The 16,896-nt window shown below is 50.0% G+C and overlaps 1 protein-coding gene across 4 annotated transcripts in view; it reads left to right on the forward strand.

Annotated features, from left to right (window-relative positions):
- Nucleotides 1–2,628: 2,628 nt before the first annotated feature.
- BRPF3 (bromodomain and PHD finger containing 3) overlaps nt 2,629–16,896 on the forward strand; it is a 45,849-nt gene continuing 31,581 nt past the window's right edge. For 3 of the 4 annotated variants that reach the window (XM_038379988.2, XM_038379990.2, XM_038379991.2), the window contains exons 1-2: nt 2,629–2,791; nt 14,431–15,832. In XM_038379988.2, the coding sequence (XP_038235916.1) occupies nt 14,448–15,832 (1,385 nt within the window). In that variant the 5' untranslated portion in view covers nt 2,629–2,791; nt 14,431–14,447. The remainder of the gene's footprint in view (nt 2,792–14,430; nt 15,833–16,896) is intronic. The other variant, XM_038379989.2, reaches the window with a different exon arrangement.

Here is a 16,896-nt window from a genome sequence, read left to right on the forward strand (position 1 = left end):
CCAGGGGTATGTACTTGGAGCAGCTAGCCTGTGCTACCATGGCCCCATGATATCACGGCTACACTGCTATTTTTAGTGTGCTAGCTCACATGAGAGCTAGTGCTTGAGCAAGCTGGGAATCATACCCCTAGCTCATGATGTAGAAGTAGCCTCAGGGGCTAAAGAGACCCAGAGATGAAGTCAAAGTAAAGCAGTTGGTACAAGTTACATCACTATATATGCCAAAAATAGGTAAACGCACAAAAAACATTTCATTGTTTGAAATGAAAATTAAGTTCTAACATATAAACAAGGAAAATGAGTTAATTATTGAAATTATTCTTTTAGGAGTAAGGAGAATGGTCTTCCCCACCAACACTCCTGCTTCAGATATTTGGAATATCTATTTTGTAAAGAATATTATGCTTCATTCATAAGATTGGGCCACAGTAATTGTTAATTTTTGGCCTGTTGCCATCCCACTAAAATTGATGAGAGTTTTGTAATAGTACCAGGTCTTGGCCCTTTGTTTCCCAAACTCCCACTGATGCACTTATCAAGTGCAGCACGTAACCCAGTATGTGTTACTGAAGAGTTGAGAGTTCTGGCCTATGGGCGTTACCCGCTTTTTAAAGAAAAGAATGCATTGACGCATGGTTTGGAAAAGAAAGGTGGCTTAAATTTTGCAGCTGATATGGTCCTAAATTATGCACGTCCTTCTTTACAATATTCAGCACAAGTTTCCCAGTGTTATTGAACAGTTAGTTTCCCCAAACTGGGGTCCTTGGACCATGGGTGCGTTGCAAAGCTGAATGTCAGATACTGCTGGCTCATATTCCACTGCTAAATTACATCAAAAGTTAAAACTCAGAATAGGTCAGTAAATGAGAGAAAAATCATTAAAATTTTCATTTCCATTTTTTGTTGAGCTTTAAACAGAATTTTCCACCTAATTCTATAAATTATATTCTATACAGGGATATTACTCATGATCATGACTGGGAGGTGGGGTGTCCATGAGACCTTTTTATAGGGCGTACCACATATAAAATGTTTGGGAAACCTGGTTCCACCTCACTGATTTCCCAGCTCAAAACCTAGTTTCTTCCTTGCCCAAACCTTAATTACTCTTGCCGTCAGTTGCTGTTCTATTGTGTAACTCCCCAAATACTTTAGGTGACTGTTTGCATGAATGCTGCAGTACAAAATAAATGTGGATTGTATTGTTCTGGCCATTTGTTTAATCTTGGTCATTCAGGTGAACAGCAATAGAGACAAGGTTCTGGGCTGCCTTTGAGGTGGGGTTGGAAAGGGGTGCAATGGGACGCGGAGCAGTCAGCACACGGAGTGCATTCAGAGTGTGAGAGGTGGCACTCAGGCTGATCCTTCAGCATAGTTTTGGGGGAGTGGGATGGGAGAAAATCCCAGGTTGTTGGGTGTGTGGGGGGGGGAAGGAAAACTCACCTGTCTTCTCAGAACACTGTAGGGGTGGGCACACCCTAAGCCTGCCCATCAGTATATTGGTGTGCAGAGTGACATCCCCAGGGTGGGTCCCCCACTTCAGCACAGTGGGGGTGGGTATGAGGGGATACCCCCAAACTACCCCCAGTCCAGCAGATGAGGGTGGGGGTCACCCCCAAGGCTGTACCCCAACTTCAGCACACTGGAGGCAGGAGGACACCCCCCAGCTTAATATACAAGGGTAGCGGTCACCACCCCAGGCTGCCCTTCATTTCAGCATACAGGGGGGCACACCCCAGGTTGCCTCTTCAGCATACTGGAGGCAGGGGGACACCCCCTAGTTCAGTCCAGTGGGGGTCACCTCCCAGGCTGTTCCCCCCTTCAGCACACTGGAGGCAGGGGGACACCCCCTAGTTCAGCCCAGTGAGGGTCACCTCCCAGGCTGTCCCCCCCTTCAGCACACTGGAGGCAGGGGAACATCCCCTAGTTCAGCCCAGTGGGGGTCCCCCCCTTTAGCACACTGGAGGCAGGGGGATACCCCCTAATTCAGCCCAGTGGGGGTCACCTCCCAGGCTGTCCCCCCCCTTTAGCACACTGGAGGCAGGGGGACACCCCTTAATTCAGCCCAGTGGGGGTCACCTCCCAGGCTGTCCCCCCCTTTAGCACACTGGAGGCAGGGGGACACCCCCTAGTTCAGCCCAGTGGGGGTACCCCCAAGGTGCCCCCCCTTTAGCACACTGGAAGAGGGCGGGCACACCCAAGGCTACCCCCTTCAGCCCCCTGGAGTCACGGGGCCACCCCCCAGCTTAACCTACGGGGTGGCGGTCACCCCCCCCAGCACACTAGAGGCAGGGGGACAGCCCCCCCAGCGGGGGTGGGGGGCGCTCCAGCCGGGCCGTCGCCGCTCCCCTCCCCCCCAGAGGCCGCTGCCCCCGGGCCTCCCGCTCTGTGGTGTCCGGGGAGGGGGGAGCGAGGGGGGGCGGTCCCTGCCTGTGGGGGGGAGCGAAGCTGCTGCTGCAGCCCCCTCCCCCGCCCGCGCTCTCGCTGCCTCCTTCGCTCTCCGCTCGGCCGGGCTGCGCTGCCGCCGCCGCCGCCGCCTCCATCTTGTCCCCCCCCCGCCGCCGCCGCCTCCCTGCTTCCCCCCCCCCCCGCAGCAGCAGCGGCGGCGGAGCCAGCGGGGCCCCCGGGCGCGGCGCGGGGAGCAGCGGGGCCGGGCTCGGAGGCATGCGGGGGCGGCGCTGAGGCGACAGCCGCGGAGGCGGCGGAGCGGACCCGAGCCAGCCGACATCTTGTCCCGCGCCGGAGCCGCCGCGGCGGAGGAGGGAGGAGCAGGCGGCGGCAGCGCGGCCAGGTAAAGCGGAGCCCGCGGGGCCGGCACCCCCCCCCCCACCCCGGGGGGGTCGCGGGAAGGTGACCCGGGGGAGCGGGCGGGGCGGCGGCCGTCCCCGGGCCGAGCGCGGCGGAGGGGGGGGTGGGGAGCGCGGGGGCCGCTGAAAGGGGTGGCGGGCGGTGGCGGTGGGGGGGGGAAGGCTGGGGTAAGAACCCCCCCCCGCCATCTTGTCCCCCCGACCGGGGGTAGCCCCGCCCACCTTCTCCCACCCCATTGGCCGAGGCGGGACCCAGGCCCGCCCCCCCCCGTGCCCGGCCGCAGGCCCTGTGCTAGCATTGGTCTCCATGGTCGGAGGGACGGCGACAGCAGCCAATGGCAGCGGAGATCTGGCTCCCCTCCCCGTGCGCTCCCGCCGCCTGTGTAACCGGAGAGGTCTCGGGAATGCTGGAGAAGCTACAGGCCCCGCCCATCCCCTGCTGAGACCCGGCACAGCTCACTGCACGCACCATCCCTTTGCCATGGGCTGACCCACCGCAGCCGTGGGGGGAGCATCCTGCTGAGACCCGGCACAGCTCACTGCACGCACCATCCCTTTGCTATGGGCTGACCCACCGCAGCCGTGGGGGGAGCATCCTGCTGAGACCCGGCACAGCTCACTGCACGCACCATCCCTTTGCCATGGGCTGACCCACCGCAGCCGTGGGGGGGAGCATCCTGCTGAGACCCGGCACAGCTCACTGCACGCACCATCCCTTTGCTATGGGCTGACCCACCGCAGCCGTGGGGGGAGCATCCTGCTGAGACCCGGCACAGCTCACTGCACGCACCATCCCTTTGCCATGGGCTGACCCACCGCAGCCGTGGGGGGGAGCATCCTGCTGAGACCCGGCACAGCTCACTGCACGCACCATCCCTTTGCCATGGGCTGACCCACCGCAGCCGTGGGGGGGAGCATCCTGCTGAGACCCGGCACAGCTCACTGCACGCACCATCCCTTTGCTATGGGCTGACCCACCGCAGCCGTGGGGGGAGCATCCTGCTGAGACCCGGCACAGCTCACTGCACGCACCATCCCTTTGCTATGGGCTGACCCACCGCAGCCGTGGGGGGAGCATCCTGCTGAGACCCGGCACAGCTCACTGCACGCACCATCCCTTTGCCATGGGCTGACCCACCACAGCCGTGGGGGGAGCATCCTGCTGAGACCCGGCACAGCTCACTGCACGCACCATCCCTTTGCCATGGGCTGACCCACCGCAGCCGTGGGGGGGAGCATCCTGCTGAGACCCGGCACAGCTCACTGCACGCACCATCCCTTTGCCATGGGCTGACCCACCGCAGCCGTGGGGGGGAGCATCCTGCTGAGACCCGGCACAGCTCACTGCACGCACCATCCCTTTGCCATGGGCTGACCCACCGCAGCCGTGGGGGGAGCATCCTGCTGAGACCCGGCACAGCTCACTGCACGCACCACACCTCTGAAAGGAGCTCTCGCCCAAGTCCTTACACATCTTATTGCATGCATCATCCCGAGACAGGCTCCCTGCTGAATCCTGGGAGCTCATTGCATGCATCATCTGTTGCTTGACAAAGTTCACCGCTTGCGTCATCCTCCCGGAAAAAGTCATCTCTGTTGATACCTGGCATAGCTCATTGCATGCAACATTCCCACCTTAGTGGGGCCATTACTGAGGCCTGACTCAGGTCACTGCCTACACTATCCCCACCATGAGAGAAGATGTTTCAGAGTAGCAGCCATGATAGTCTGTATTCGCAAAAAAGAAAAGGAGTACTTGTGGCACCTTAGAGACTAACAAATTTATTTGAGCATAAATTTATTTTCATGAGCTGTAGCTCACGAAAGCTTATGCTCAAATAAATTTGTTAGTCTCTAAGGTGCCACAAGTACTCCTTTTCTTTCATGAGAGAAGAGATTCTCCTGGTGGGGCCTGACATGACTCACTGCATGCACACTGTCTCTGGTTTGGGAACCTAGAGGACCCCCATACTGAGGACTGCCACTCTTCTCTACATGCACCAAACCCATCCTGAGACCAAGGCTTTCCTACAGAGACCTGATACTACCCATGGCATGCTCCATTCTCACAATGGGCAGAGCTCACTCCTGCTAACACCTGGTGCAGCTCATTGCACGTGCTTTCCAGTGGTTTCCAGCCTAACATCCCGCTTGCACCATCTCCTGCTGAAAAGTGACAGAGTTCAATGTAATCACTATCCTCACCATAATATTGTACCATCTTCACAATTACCGGCATAGATCTTAATCCCCCTGAGTTGAGGCCTGACTCAACTCTCTGCATGCACTGTCACTGGCGTGGTGGTTATCTGTGCTGGGCATTTGATGAGACTTGATAAAACTCACTGTGTGCACTGACACAAATGTAGGGCATGCAGCTGTATTGAGTCTCTGCTGAGCCCAAACACAATTCCTCGTATGTTTCAGTACAGGCAGGAGGGCAGAAGAGTCCAAGCCATCTGCAAATATCTGTGTTTTGTCCCTGGGAAAGAGTGGGGCTTGGTGGACATGGGTCTGGTAGGCATGTAAAAAGTCTGGGTTCATGGCATTGTGGAAGGAGTGTGATTAGGTGGGCAGGGGCATGACTGGTGTTAAGTCTGGTTGGCATGAGAAAAGAATGCAGTCTGGTGGCAAGATGAAACGTAAGTGAAGTGTGACTTGAAGACATTGAGGATTATTTTTTTTGTCGTATTTATTGATTTATTTATAGATGCCCGTCGAGTGCTCTGGAAAATTAAAAATCACAACAGAGACAAACATAAACAAGGTACTTCCCATAACTGTATCTATGTCAGCCCATGTCTTTCTAAACTGCGTTAGAGAAGAGTGAAAAAAGATTGGCTTTTCAGTGAGCCCAGAAGGTTAACAAATCTGGGCCCTCGTAAACCATGGTTGGGACTGAGTTCTAAAACTGAGGACCTTTCACAGAGAATGCCCTGCCAGCAGCTGCTTTTTCTTTATATCAAAGGAACAGCTCTTCAAGCATCTCTGCAGGTCTCAATTGCAACAGCATGTCATGGAGACAGAGGCAGTCCCTCAGGTAACCAGGTCCCAAACCATTTAGGGCATTGTAGGCAAAACCAACCCCTTGAATTCCACCTGGCAGCTTATTGGAAGTCAGTTCAGATCATGGGGCACTGATTGGATGTGTTCCAGTCGTGCAACTCCATTTAATAAATGGGCTGCAGGATTCTGTACCAGCTTCAGCTTCTGAATGGTCCTAGCACTCAGCTCCATGGAGAGCACATTACAGCAATCTTATCTTCATGGCATGGAAAACTGTGGCAAACTCCATTTTGGAGAGAAAACATCGCACTTGTCTTGCCAGTGTAGATGGGGAAAAGTGCCCTCTTGGCCACATCTGCTACCTGGGCAGTCCAGAGCAGCCCAGGATATAACAACAGCCTCAAGTGGTTCACCTGTTTGCAAATGGCAATTGCACTCTGTGAATGAAGGGTGCTAAAATAAGATCCCCCAATAAGTTCCAGCTGCTTTCTCCAGCCCACCTACATTTTCTCAGTCTTGTCTGGATTGGGTTGTATCCAGCTAACTCTCATTCAAGTCCCAAGTTCATCTAGGCACTTGATAATTTGTTTTGCTGCTCTCTCTGGGTCATACTGATGAAGATGTAGGACTGGATGTCATCCGTGTACTGAAAGAGTGCAGCCCATGTCACCTCCCTTACCCTCTTCGAGGAGTGTCTTATACACAAAAGAGTTGATTCTGTTGACCCATGTGGCACCCTGCAAGCGAGATCCATTGTGACATGGGACAGTTGCCCACAGCTATCTTTTGGGTTCTCTCAGAAAGATGGGAATGGAGCTGCCCAGGAGTAGCTACATCCATCCCTGCTAACGTCCGCAAAAGAAACCAAAAAATTGTATGGTCAGCTGTATCAAAGGTAGATCTAAAAGAAACATCATGGGCACTTTGTCCACTACTAGGAGGAGATCAGCAGCTAACGTAATCAATGCAGTGTCTACTCCATATCCAGGCCTATAGCAAGACTGGGTAGAATCTAAGGAATCAGACTGCCAGAGTGGCCTTGTCCCTCCCTTCCTAATTAACCTTCCCTGAAAATGGGAGATGGGACAATAGTGGATAGATAGATAGCCAGATTATTGACATCAGGAATTGATTTCTAGAGCATGGGCCTCAACACTGGGGAAACACTGGCAATCTTGATCATCAATGGACCCAGTTTCTCCACTGGTGTTCACCTGCCAGGAATGACAAGAGTCCAGATTTCAGGTTGTGACATGAAGATGACCCAGCATCTCTGTAATCTCAGCAAGCAATGCTGGCCAAAACTCAGCAGAGAAGACAGTATGTGTGCCCTCTCAAGATATAGTATAGCCCAGTGCAGACAAATTTGCTCATGTTTGGAACATAACATGAAAACTTCACAAGAGAAACTTGACTTGGCAACTGAGGGGAGGCAGTAGGATTCACCAAGCTGTCAACTGTCACTTGGAACAGTTTTGCTGTGCGAGACGTTGCAGATGCTCTGATGGAAGTGAAGAAACCTTTCTTAGCACATCCATGGCATACGATCTTAAGAGCTGTGCGTGCCACAAGCAGTCAGGCTCTGCTTTAGGCTTCTGCTTCTAATGCTTTAGCAGTCTCCCCTTTTGCTTTGTCTGTCACAGTTCACCAAGGTAATTTGTGAAGCCAAAGACAGCAGAGAGAGAGGGCCTTTAGGGTTCACTGTCTGTAGTAGAGGAAAAAAAGATTGTTATAAAGTCTTACTGAGCTATCAACAGAGTGGTCTGTTGGAAGAACAACCTTCTCCCTCAAGACCTCCTGGAAACTCACTGGTTCCATCAGCCTCTAGGGCATTGGTTCTCAACCTGTTTACCATTGTGGGCCATATGCAACTCTCTGTGTGTTATGTGGGCCACATCCACACTATATATACTACCTGTATGGCCCTGAGGATGTCACGTGGGCCACAGCTGTGTGCTGATTGGGCCGCAACCGGCCCGCGGGTTGAGAACTGCTCTAAGGCAAACCATCAAAACACATTCATCACCCCGGTGCGATGGGAGCACCCTGATCTCAGATCAAAGGAGCATGCGGTTGTCCCATAACAGGAAATATTCATCATTCTAACCTCTTCCCCCTGACGCAAACATCAGATCTAGAGTGTTTCCACCCTTACGAATGGAGCTTGCAATTATGTGGGGCAGTTTCATGGTTGTCATGGCATGAAATTCTGGAATGATCCAGAAGAACCATCATCTACGGGGATATTGAAATCACAAAGCATTATCGGTGACTTAGTGCCACTGTGATGAGGAACCTGATCTTCCCACAGTGGGCCTCCACACCCACCCTATTGGATCCCCCTCCCAGAACTCGCACACGGTGCACACACACAGACCTCACTGTGGTAGGGGAGACACCCAGCATTGGAGATCAGATGCAAAAAGCACAATAATACCTCTTCCTGGATACCTTTTTTGTTTCATGCTGAACCAGACAACTGGAGTCAAATGTGCCAACAATGATCCTGCAGCACCATTCATATTTTGCATGTAAAGTCAGGGGCCTCAGCCATTATTAAATCATGGGTGGTACTAACTTCTTTAGCCACCGACCCTGTATTTGATAGTGTGGCTCCGGCTCTGTTGCTTCTGTTCACCAGTGCCTTGTTCTCCTGAGCATGATTTTTGGTGAAACCAAAGGAACCAGAATGTGACGTCTTGGCCTTGATTTACACCTTTGCCTCAGTCAGTGCCTGGTGTTTTCTTTTTGCCTTATCTCCCCCTGCTCAACACCACAAGAATCGAGGGATCTAAGCTCTTGGAGTCCATGCCTGCCTAGAGTCCTCCATATCCTCAGCTGATGGCAACATTGTTCAACCTTCTTGGCCAGCCTAAGACATTTATCACAGGAGCCTGTGTCCAGATTAGAACCTCTCCAAGGCAGGACCCAAATCTGTCATAAAACACAACAACTCCCAGGGCACCCTGTTGTTTTCCATGGTGCTCCCACTCAGATGGCACCTTTATTCGCTTTGGGGAATCCTGGTACTCTCACCCCCACTCCCTGAGGGACTCTCACTCCATGGCACCCGTTCTTAAGCCAACTTAATTATCTCCACATCAACCAATCCAATCATACGGACAAAACACACACAATACTGTTTCATACATTTTAACTCCCTCGCCCCTAATCACCCCACCCGTACAAGTCTCAGTGGCTTCCTTCCAGTCCTGTGGGATGGAGGGGGTGGGGCTGAGCTATACCCTCCTTTGGCAGCTCTGCTGGATGATGGAGGGGAAGAACCAGACTGCAGGTGGAGAAAGGTGGGCAAGTGACTGGTGTGTAGGCTGATAGCAAGTATGTTGCTAGAGAAGAAATCTGCCTTGGTGATAATGGGGGAGATTCTGGAAAGCCTAGAGGCAAAATGGAAGGGTTGTGGCCTTGTTACTCTGGAAATGGAGTGGAGGAAAGGTGAGACCTGCAGCCAGCTAAGAAAGGATTGAAGCTTGGTGGCACTGGAAGTGGATTAGCAAAGAGATACTGAGCTGCTGGTGCTGGGGAAGGAGGACTTTGTTGTCAGCACAACAGAATGGCTCCAAAAGGATACTAGTAGAATGTGAAGTGGTATCACTGGGATGGGATTTAGGAAGAAGTGTGGCATAATGGCAGGGGAGGAGAAATATTTTATGGCATCAAGGAAGCAGAAGGGAAGGACTGGGTGTTACAGGAATGGAATAGGAAGGGTGTACAGTGAGCATTGAGGGTTGGTGAAGTAGGGTGTGGTGGCACTGGAAAATAGTGTTGAAATTCTGGAAGGGGTAAATCCAGTATTGCATGGATGTAAATCAGTATAGCACTTGGCCCCTCTGTCAGAGGTTCTGTTTGTGTAATTGAATTGATGCAGGCCACATTTACATTTGAGAATCAGACTGCCCCTGAATGAACTGGTGGGACAGAAACGGGTTAAGCACAAATGGTTCAGTGTATGCATAACAGCCATGCAATTTGGTTCAGTTGTTGTGCTTTCTAGATACCTAGCCCACAGTTCCCAGAAGCAGTGCAATATGGGAGATTTTTGAAAAGCCACCATGGGACAGTACGAGGAGGACTGTTTGAACCTTTATGCTTTTACCTTTGTTCGTGCTGGGACTAAAACAGCACAGACCACTACAGTACTTAGCCCTGCTGAAAGCAGTATTTTGGCACCCTTTGGAGCAATTTTTTGTGACCATGAGGTGTTTTACATGGTGCTAAAAGGACAAAAGAATTAGAATGGCAAATTTCTCTAATGTAGACAAAGCTGCAGCGTTTGGCCAGCTCTATTTCAGATTCTTTCATTGTTTTGGAGTCAGGTTTCAGAGATGGTTATGCTGACATCGTGACAACTTTTTGGGTTCAGCTGCCCTCTCTGACTCAGCCAATCAGCTCTCATTGGCGGTAGTGTCAGTAACTTTTTAGATGCTTCTGCATAGTATTAAGTGATTGTATGTTTTATAACCTTGTTTTTTAATGACAGGTCTCAGAGTAGCAGCCGTGTTAGTCTGTATTCGCAAAAAGAACAGGAGGACTTGTGGCACCTTAGAGACTAATATATTTATTTGAGCATAAGCTTTCGTGAGCTACCACTCACTTCATCGGATGCATTCAGTGGAAGTATTTCATCGGATGCATTCAGTGGAAAATACTTCCACTGAATGCATTGAATGAAGTGAGCGGTAGCTCATGAAAGCTTATGCTCAAATAAATTTGTTAGTCTCTAAGGTGCCACAAGTCCTCCTGTTCTTCTTGTTTTTTACGACAGCCAATTTTGATGAGAGAAACTCCACTTTTCTCAATAGGCCTAAGTAGGAGGTAAACGTTGTGATTGGCTTGGGTGCATGCATGTATTTGCAACAGAGTCTTAAGGAGGCAGCATGCTCAGTTAGTGGCATGTGTAGCGGAATTTAATTCTGTTTACCAAACTTGGAGCCTGTTTACATTTTTTAGGCTCCCGTTTCACTTGTGTCTCTGAAATCCTTGTTTTCCATGTTTCAGTCCCTCCCTTGTATGTTCTCCAGTTCACTCTTTATAAGCCTGGCTGATTTGCAGTGGGAAGGAGGGCAGGAACAATTAAAGGAATGTGCAGTGGGTATTCTATTCCCATTGATTTACAGGTGACAAGTTGGAAAGGAGGTTGACTAAGGATAACTTGTCTCTGCTGCCTGGACATCCCTTTCTTCTTGGTTGAGTTCATTTCTTCCTTAACTCCATTCCCCAAGTGGGGATCTTTTGCATAATTTCTTTACTTCCCTATCAGAAAGTCATTTCTTTGCAGGGAAGCAAAGAAATCTGCGGGGGACATAAATTCTGTGCATGCGCATGGTGCATAATTCCCCTTTATGTAAAATTGAGACAACCGGAAGTTCAGTCAGGACAAATTAAATTGGATTCTTTACTACCTGCTGATCAGGTGGCTGATTAGTGCTTTAAGGGCCATGGTTGCATTTTATGATACTCCATTAGTCCTGGCTGCAACCTTGACTTCCCATGCTGTGGCATATTAATACTCCAAGGCTAGAAGCATAATTCCTAGAACTTGTTTACCCCTCACCAATAGAACTAACTGATTATTGTTGTAGGACCTGATCCCTGCAAGCCCTTACCCATTCTTGCCTCTTGTGAATATGCGTTTGCAGGGTCAGGCCCTTTATAGACCAAAAATAATACAATGAGCTAAACACAAATTACATTTTATAATGTTTTATCATGGCTGCAAATTCTGTAAGCAGGGCTGAATTTATATATTTAAATAAAATATTGGTGAGGCAGCAGTTCAGACCCTTCGCACACCTTCAGTGCAGCAAGAGATAAGCCAGGAGCCCATTTATCTTTTCAGGAGGCTTTCATATTCTGTTTTTCTTTCTCTTCTCTCCCTGTCTTTCTGGGTCTGTTTTTTCATGTGATTTGGCCGTTTTCTTCCCACAGCTCATTTTCCTGTCGCTGGCACGGCCACTGTTCTCAAGTGATTTATCTGGCTCCCTATTAACATTCCCATCTTGCCTCTTTCCCACCTCTCTCCTCCATAGCATTTCTGTTACTACATTTTCTTTCCTCTCTCTCCAGCCACCTCAATTCCCACTGAATCTTCTGGCTCCAGCATACAGTCCTGTCTCTCCCTGTTAAAAAATCGTCACCCTAAACATGTTGTGCTTGCTGTTTGAAAAGTGTTTGAGAGAAAAAAAAAATCTCCTTTCCCGTGTTGCCTCTCTTGTCCCCTGTTCCATGTTGACCAGTCAGCACTTGAGCCTGGAAATGAAACCTAGCCTCTCTGTCACCCACTGTGTTTCCTTGAGAACCCCAGCAAATTGCAGAAGGAATGGATGCTTCGTCCTTACATTGCTAAATTCTTCCTCTGGCTTTGCTCGGCCAGTTGTGTCCCATTCTGCATGTTCGTATTGGGTTCTGGCCCATTCTGCATGTTGGGAGGCAGCAACAGGGCTAGTTACATACATGCTCCCTGGAGTGCTCCAGAGAGAACAGCTGCCATTGTGGAGAGAGAGGCTGGATACCAGTTTTCATTGCAGTCTCAGCTCAGTTGTGTTGGTCAGTCAGTGCACCCAGGATTTTTAAATTAAAGCCAATCTATATCTCTAATCTATGTATAATATTTATATTACACCAGCCATGATGGTATGTAAGTGCTGGAATAGCAGCTTGTCCTTGACAGCTGACCATGCAGCGTATGTACACAAAACTTGAAATATAACTACAAAAAATTAAGTCTTTTCCTGTGAATAAGTGACCTCTATGTTGCTCTCTCCCCAGCACATGCATTGATCTGCTCTGTCTGTCCACTTTTCCCCTGACCCTTTTCTCCATTTGGGCTAATGTTTCCACCAGCTCCAGGAAGTCTGTTTATTACAGATCCAGATTGATTTGCAAATTGTGAACTGCATTTACCATTAAAAACTTGTGATATTCAGTATAAAGGGATCACTGAAGGAGTGGTTATGCACATTGGGTGTAGGATTGAGGTCCCTGTTTCTCGATAATTCCTTTCATTGTTTTCAAGACACAAGAATAGTGCCATAATGAATGAACAGGCTACAGTCATCAGCTTCTATATTGTCTTTTAGCAGTAGATGTTACGTTCTTTGGCTGAGAGCTGTGTCTGGGATTATATACCCATTATTTATTAATTTATTTTATTTCTTTGACTGTTTAAAAGAAGCACCTGTTCTGACATGCTGCACCCTTGTATGCTTATTTGCAATATAAAAAAGTGAGGATAAATTGGATTCCCAGACTGCAGGAAGAATTGTGTTTACTGAAGACCAGGTTTCCAATTTATTTCAGTGCCAGTCCCTTTCGGTAGATACCCTGGAAGTGCTCCAAAGCCATGAGACAACTTCAAACAGCACTTGGACAGATTAATCTCTTCCAAACCTTTCCATATCCCAACCATTGTCCATTGCACAACCATTGTCTTGCAGCACTTCCTAATGCAGCCCTCTGAGCCTGTGTCAGAATTTGCAAAATGAATATTTTTGTGGACTACTTTACAGAAGGGTTGAAAATAGGACCCAGATTGAAATGCTGGTTGCAACCTGAGCCAAGGAACTATGTATGACTGGCTCCACTTTAAAAAGACTGGTTCCTTTATGTAGCCTTATAGCTGGAATTCACATAATGTATTCTGTGAGCAGTGGGATATTACTTGCAGATATAGGCATATAACCCTCTTCTGTAAAATTCTCACCTGTTTTTTCACCAGACTTTGGAAGTATTGCTGCAGCTGTTGAGTAAAAACAGTACCATGGTCTACAGGGCAGGAACAGTGCCTGCTTTTAAGTTTGGAAAATATCTAGTACATTGTGTGTGCTACAGGAAGTAAATAATAATAATAACAGGCACAAGAACACAGAGAAAAATTCCATGTGCAGCATGAACTTATTAATATATGGACAATGCTATCAGATATAAAAAGTGTTATTCGATTTAGTGGGAGTTCCAACTGCAAGCTGAGCAAAGCACTCTACAACATTTAGCTCAATACCAAATACCATCAAACTCAGTTCAGCCTTTCTCAGCTGGTTGTACTGTGGTATGCCAGACCTCTGAAAAGATAACAGAGCAGGGGCCTGGAGGGGATTTGCAATGCAATGCTACAACATAATGGGAGAAATAGTAGACCCTATCCACTGGTGGATGTGTGCCCCCTTGGGTCTAAAGGAAATGATTTTGGTGCTTTAGTGAATCTGAAATTAGTTGAGCCTCTAGTGCAGTGGTCTCCAAACTTTTTGGCTCACGCGCCCCCAGGGTGAAGACCGGCCGTAGACGCGCCGCCAGCGGAAGAAGACCGGAAGACCTGCCACAGACGTGCTGCCGACGGAAGAACGGAAGACTTACCACAGGCGAGCCCCCAGAGGAGAACACCAGCCGTGGACATGCAGAGCTGCTGCCGAAGAAAAAAAATGGCGAAGTGCCGTCTGGCGGCGCTCCTGGTGCCGCGCACCCCCTGGGATGCATCCCAGCTTGCAGACCACTGCTCTAGTGGACATGTTTCACTCCTGTCATGCTGAGTAATTTTTTGAATCTGTGCTGCTCACGTTTTCCTGCACTGCTGGCTTAAATTGTGCTCTGTGTTGTGTTACAGGGTTTCCAGGTGCAGCTATGAGGAAACCTCGGAGGAGGTCCCGGCAGAACCCCGAGGGGAGACGTTCTCCCTCGCCCTATAGCCTGAAGTGCTCGCCCACCCGGGAGACTCTGACATATGCCCAGGCCCAGCGGATAGTGGAGGTTGATATTGATGGACGCCTCCATCGCATCAGCATCTACGACCCCCTAAAGATCATCACGGAAGATGAGCTGACTGCCCAGGATATCACAGAGTGCAACAGCAACAAGGAAAACAGTGAACAGCCCCTGTTCCCTTCCAAGTCCAAGAAAACTCCCTCGAAAGGCAAAAAGAAAGAGTCATGCTCCAAACATGCACCAGGGGCATCTTTCCATTTACCCCAGCCCAGCTTCCGGGTGATGGACTCCTTCAGCCAGCCAGATGCCCCTCCTCTGCCTGCAGCATACTACCGGTACATGGAGAAGCCTCCTGAGGACCTCGATGCAGAGGTGGAGTATGACATGGACGAGGAGGATCTGGCTTGGCTGGACATGGTTAATGAGAAGCGGAAGGACGATGGCTACGGGACAGTTTCTGCTGACGCTTTTGAGCTGCTGGTGGATCGGTTGGAGAAGGAGTCGTACTTGGAGAGCCGCAACAACGGAGCCCAGCAGTCCCTGATTGATGAGGACGCAGTCTGCTGCGTCTGCATGGATGATGAGTGTCACAACAGCAACGTCATCCTGTTCTGTGACATCTGCAACTTGGCCGTGCACCAGGAGTGCTACGGTGTACCCTACATCCCCGAGGGCCAGTGGCTTTGCCGCTGCTGCCTGCAGTCCCCATCTCGCCCGGTTGATTGTGTTCTGTGCCCAAACAAAGGCGGAGCCTTCAAGCAGACCAGTGATGGCCGCTGGGCCCATGTTGTTTGTGCCATCTGGATCCCCGAGGTCTGCTTTGCAAACACTGTGTTCCTGGAGCCCATCGAAGGGATAAACAACATCCCACCTGCTCGCTGGAAGCTGACTTGCTACATCTGCAAGCAGAAGGGCATGGGAGCTGCTATCCAGTGCCATAAGGTGAACTGCTACACTGCCTTCCACGTCACCTGTGCCCAACGGGCTGGTCTCTTCATGAAGATAGAACCCATGAGGGAGACCAGCATCAATGGCACAACTTTCACGGTGCGCAAGACGGCTTACTGTGGTGCACATTCCCCACCTGGTACAACAATAAAAGGGTCTCTGACTGCTACCAGTGAAGGGGAGGAGGACATCGCGAAGGAAGAAGGAGAGGAGGAAGACAGCGTCAGCATCCCCAAGGGATCCCTGAAGAAGAGCAAAGTGAAGTTGAAGCAGAAGATCAGAAAGGAAGCCTGTGACCTAGCAGATGGACGTTCATCTATGCCACTGGTGACAGTCACACAGATCCCCTCTTACAGGTGAGTGTTGGTACCGATGCTCTCTGGTGGATACCTGGGATTGGCCAGGTCTTTTGTATTAAGGACTGGGTTAGTCCAGCATCTATCTTCCCTTTAATCTTTAAACTGCACTCCCGGAGACATTTGTCCATACTTCAGCTAGCAACAACCATGTTCAAACACCTTCTGCAGAAGCAGGCTCAAGCACCATTTTTGCACACGGTTGTTGGCGGCACAATTGAAGCGTCATAGAGAGACAAGGTGGGTGAGGTAACATCTTTCATTGGACTAGCTTCTGTTGTTATTTTTTCAGCAGTTATGCCCAAACTGTGCTGTAAACTGTAGCTCATTCCCAGGGGATCTTTAACAAACACCAAACCTGGCAATTAAAAAAAAAATCATTATGGGTTGAACAAAATGTTTTCATTTGATTTTTGGGCCTTTTAGCCATTTAAAAAAAAATAAAAACAAAGGGGGCTGGATTCCCAAGGGGACTTTGGGACTACTGGCATTCAAACAACTGAGGAGAAGGTGCTGCCGCCTCCCCCTATATCCTACAGGCTCAGATCCTTCTTCCTGGTGTGGAGCATGGACTTGAAACCAGGTCTTCCCCTCCCAGTATTGTACCCTGACCACTGGGCTGTTGGCTATTCTAGGGTGGGTCTCTCAATCTCTCCTATTCATTAAATATTCACTGGGCCAGGGAGTGAAAGAGTGACTTGGTAGCTACATGGTTAGGGCTTCCTCCGGGTGGCAGGGAGGGGATACCTGAATTTCAGTCCCTGCTCCATTGAATATTTAATTATTTGTACAAAGTAGAACAGTTTCAACAGGAGAGACTGAGAGAGACCTACCCTCAGATGCCTCAGTCCAGTGATGAGGGCACTCACCTGAGAGGGGGGGCATCCAGGTTCCAGTCCCTGTGCCACATCGAGCAGAGGAGGGATTTGAACCAGGGTCATCCTGGGTGGGCGCCGTAACCATGGGTTATAGGTATAAGGGGAAGCAGCATCTCCACCTTGGGCCTTATGAAAGCCAGCGGTGCCTCAGTCAGGAATCTAGTGCAAAACGTTGAAATGGTCTGT

Source organism: Dermochelys coriacea, chromosome 21 (assembly GCF_009764565.3).
Source record: "Dermochelys coriacea isolate rDerCor1 chromosome 21, rDerCor1.pri.v4, whole genome shotgun sequence".
Lineage (NCBI taxonomy): Eukaryota > Metazoa > Chordata > Testudines > Dermochelyidae > Dermochelys > Dermochelys coriacea.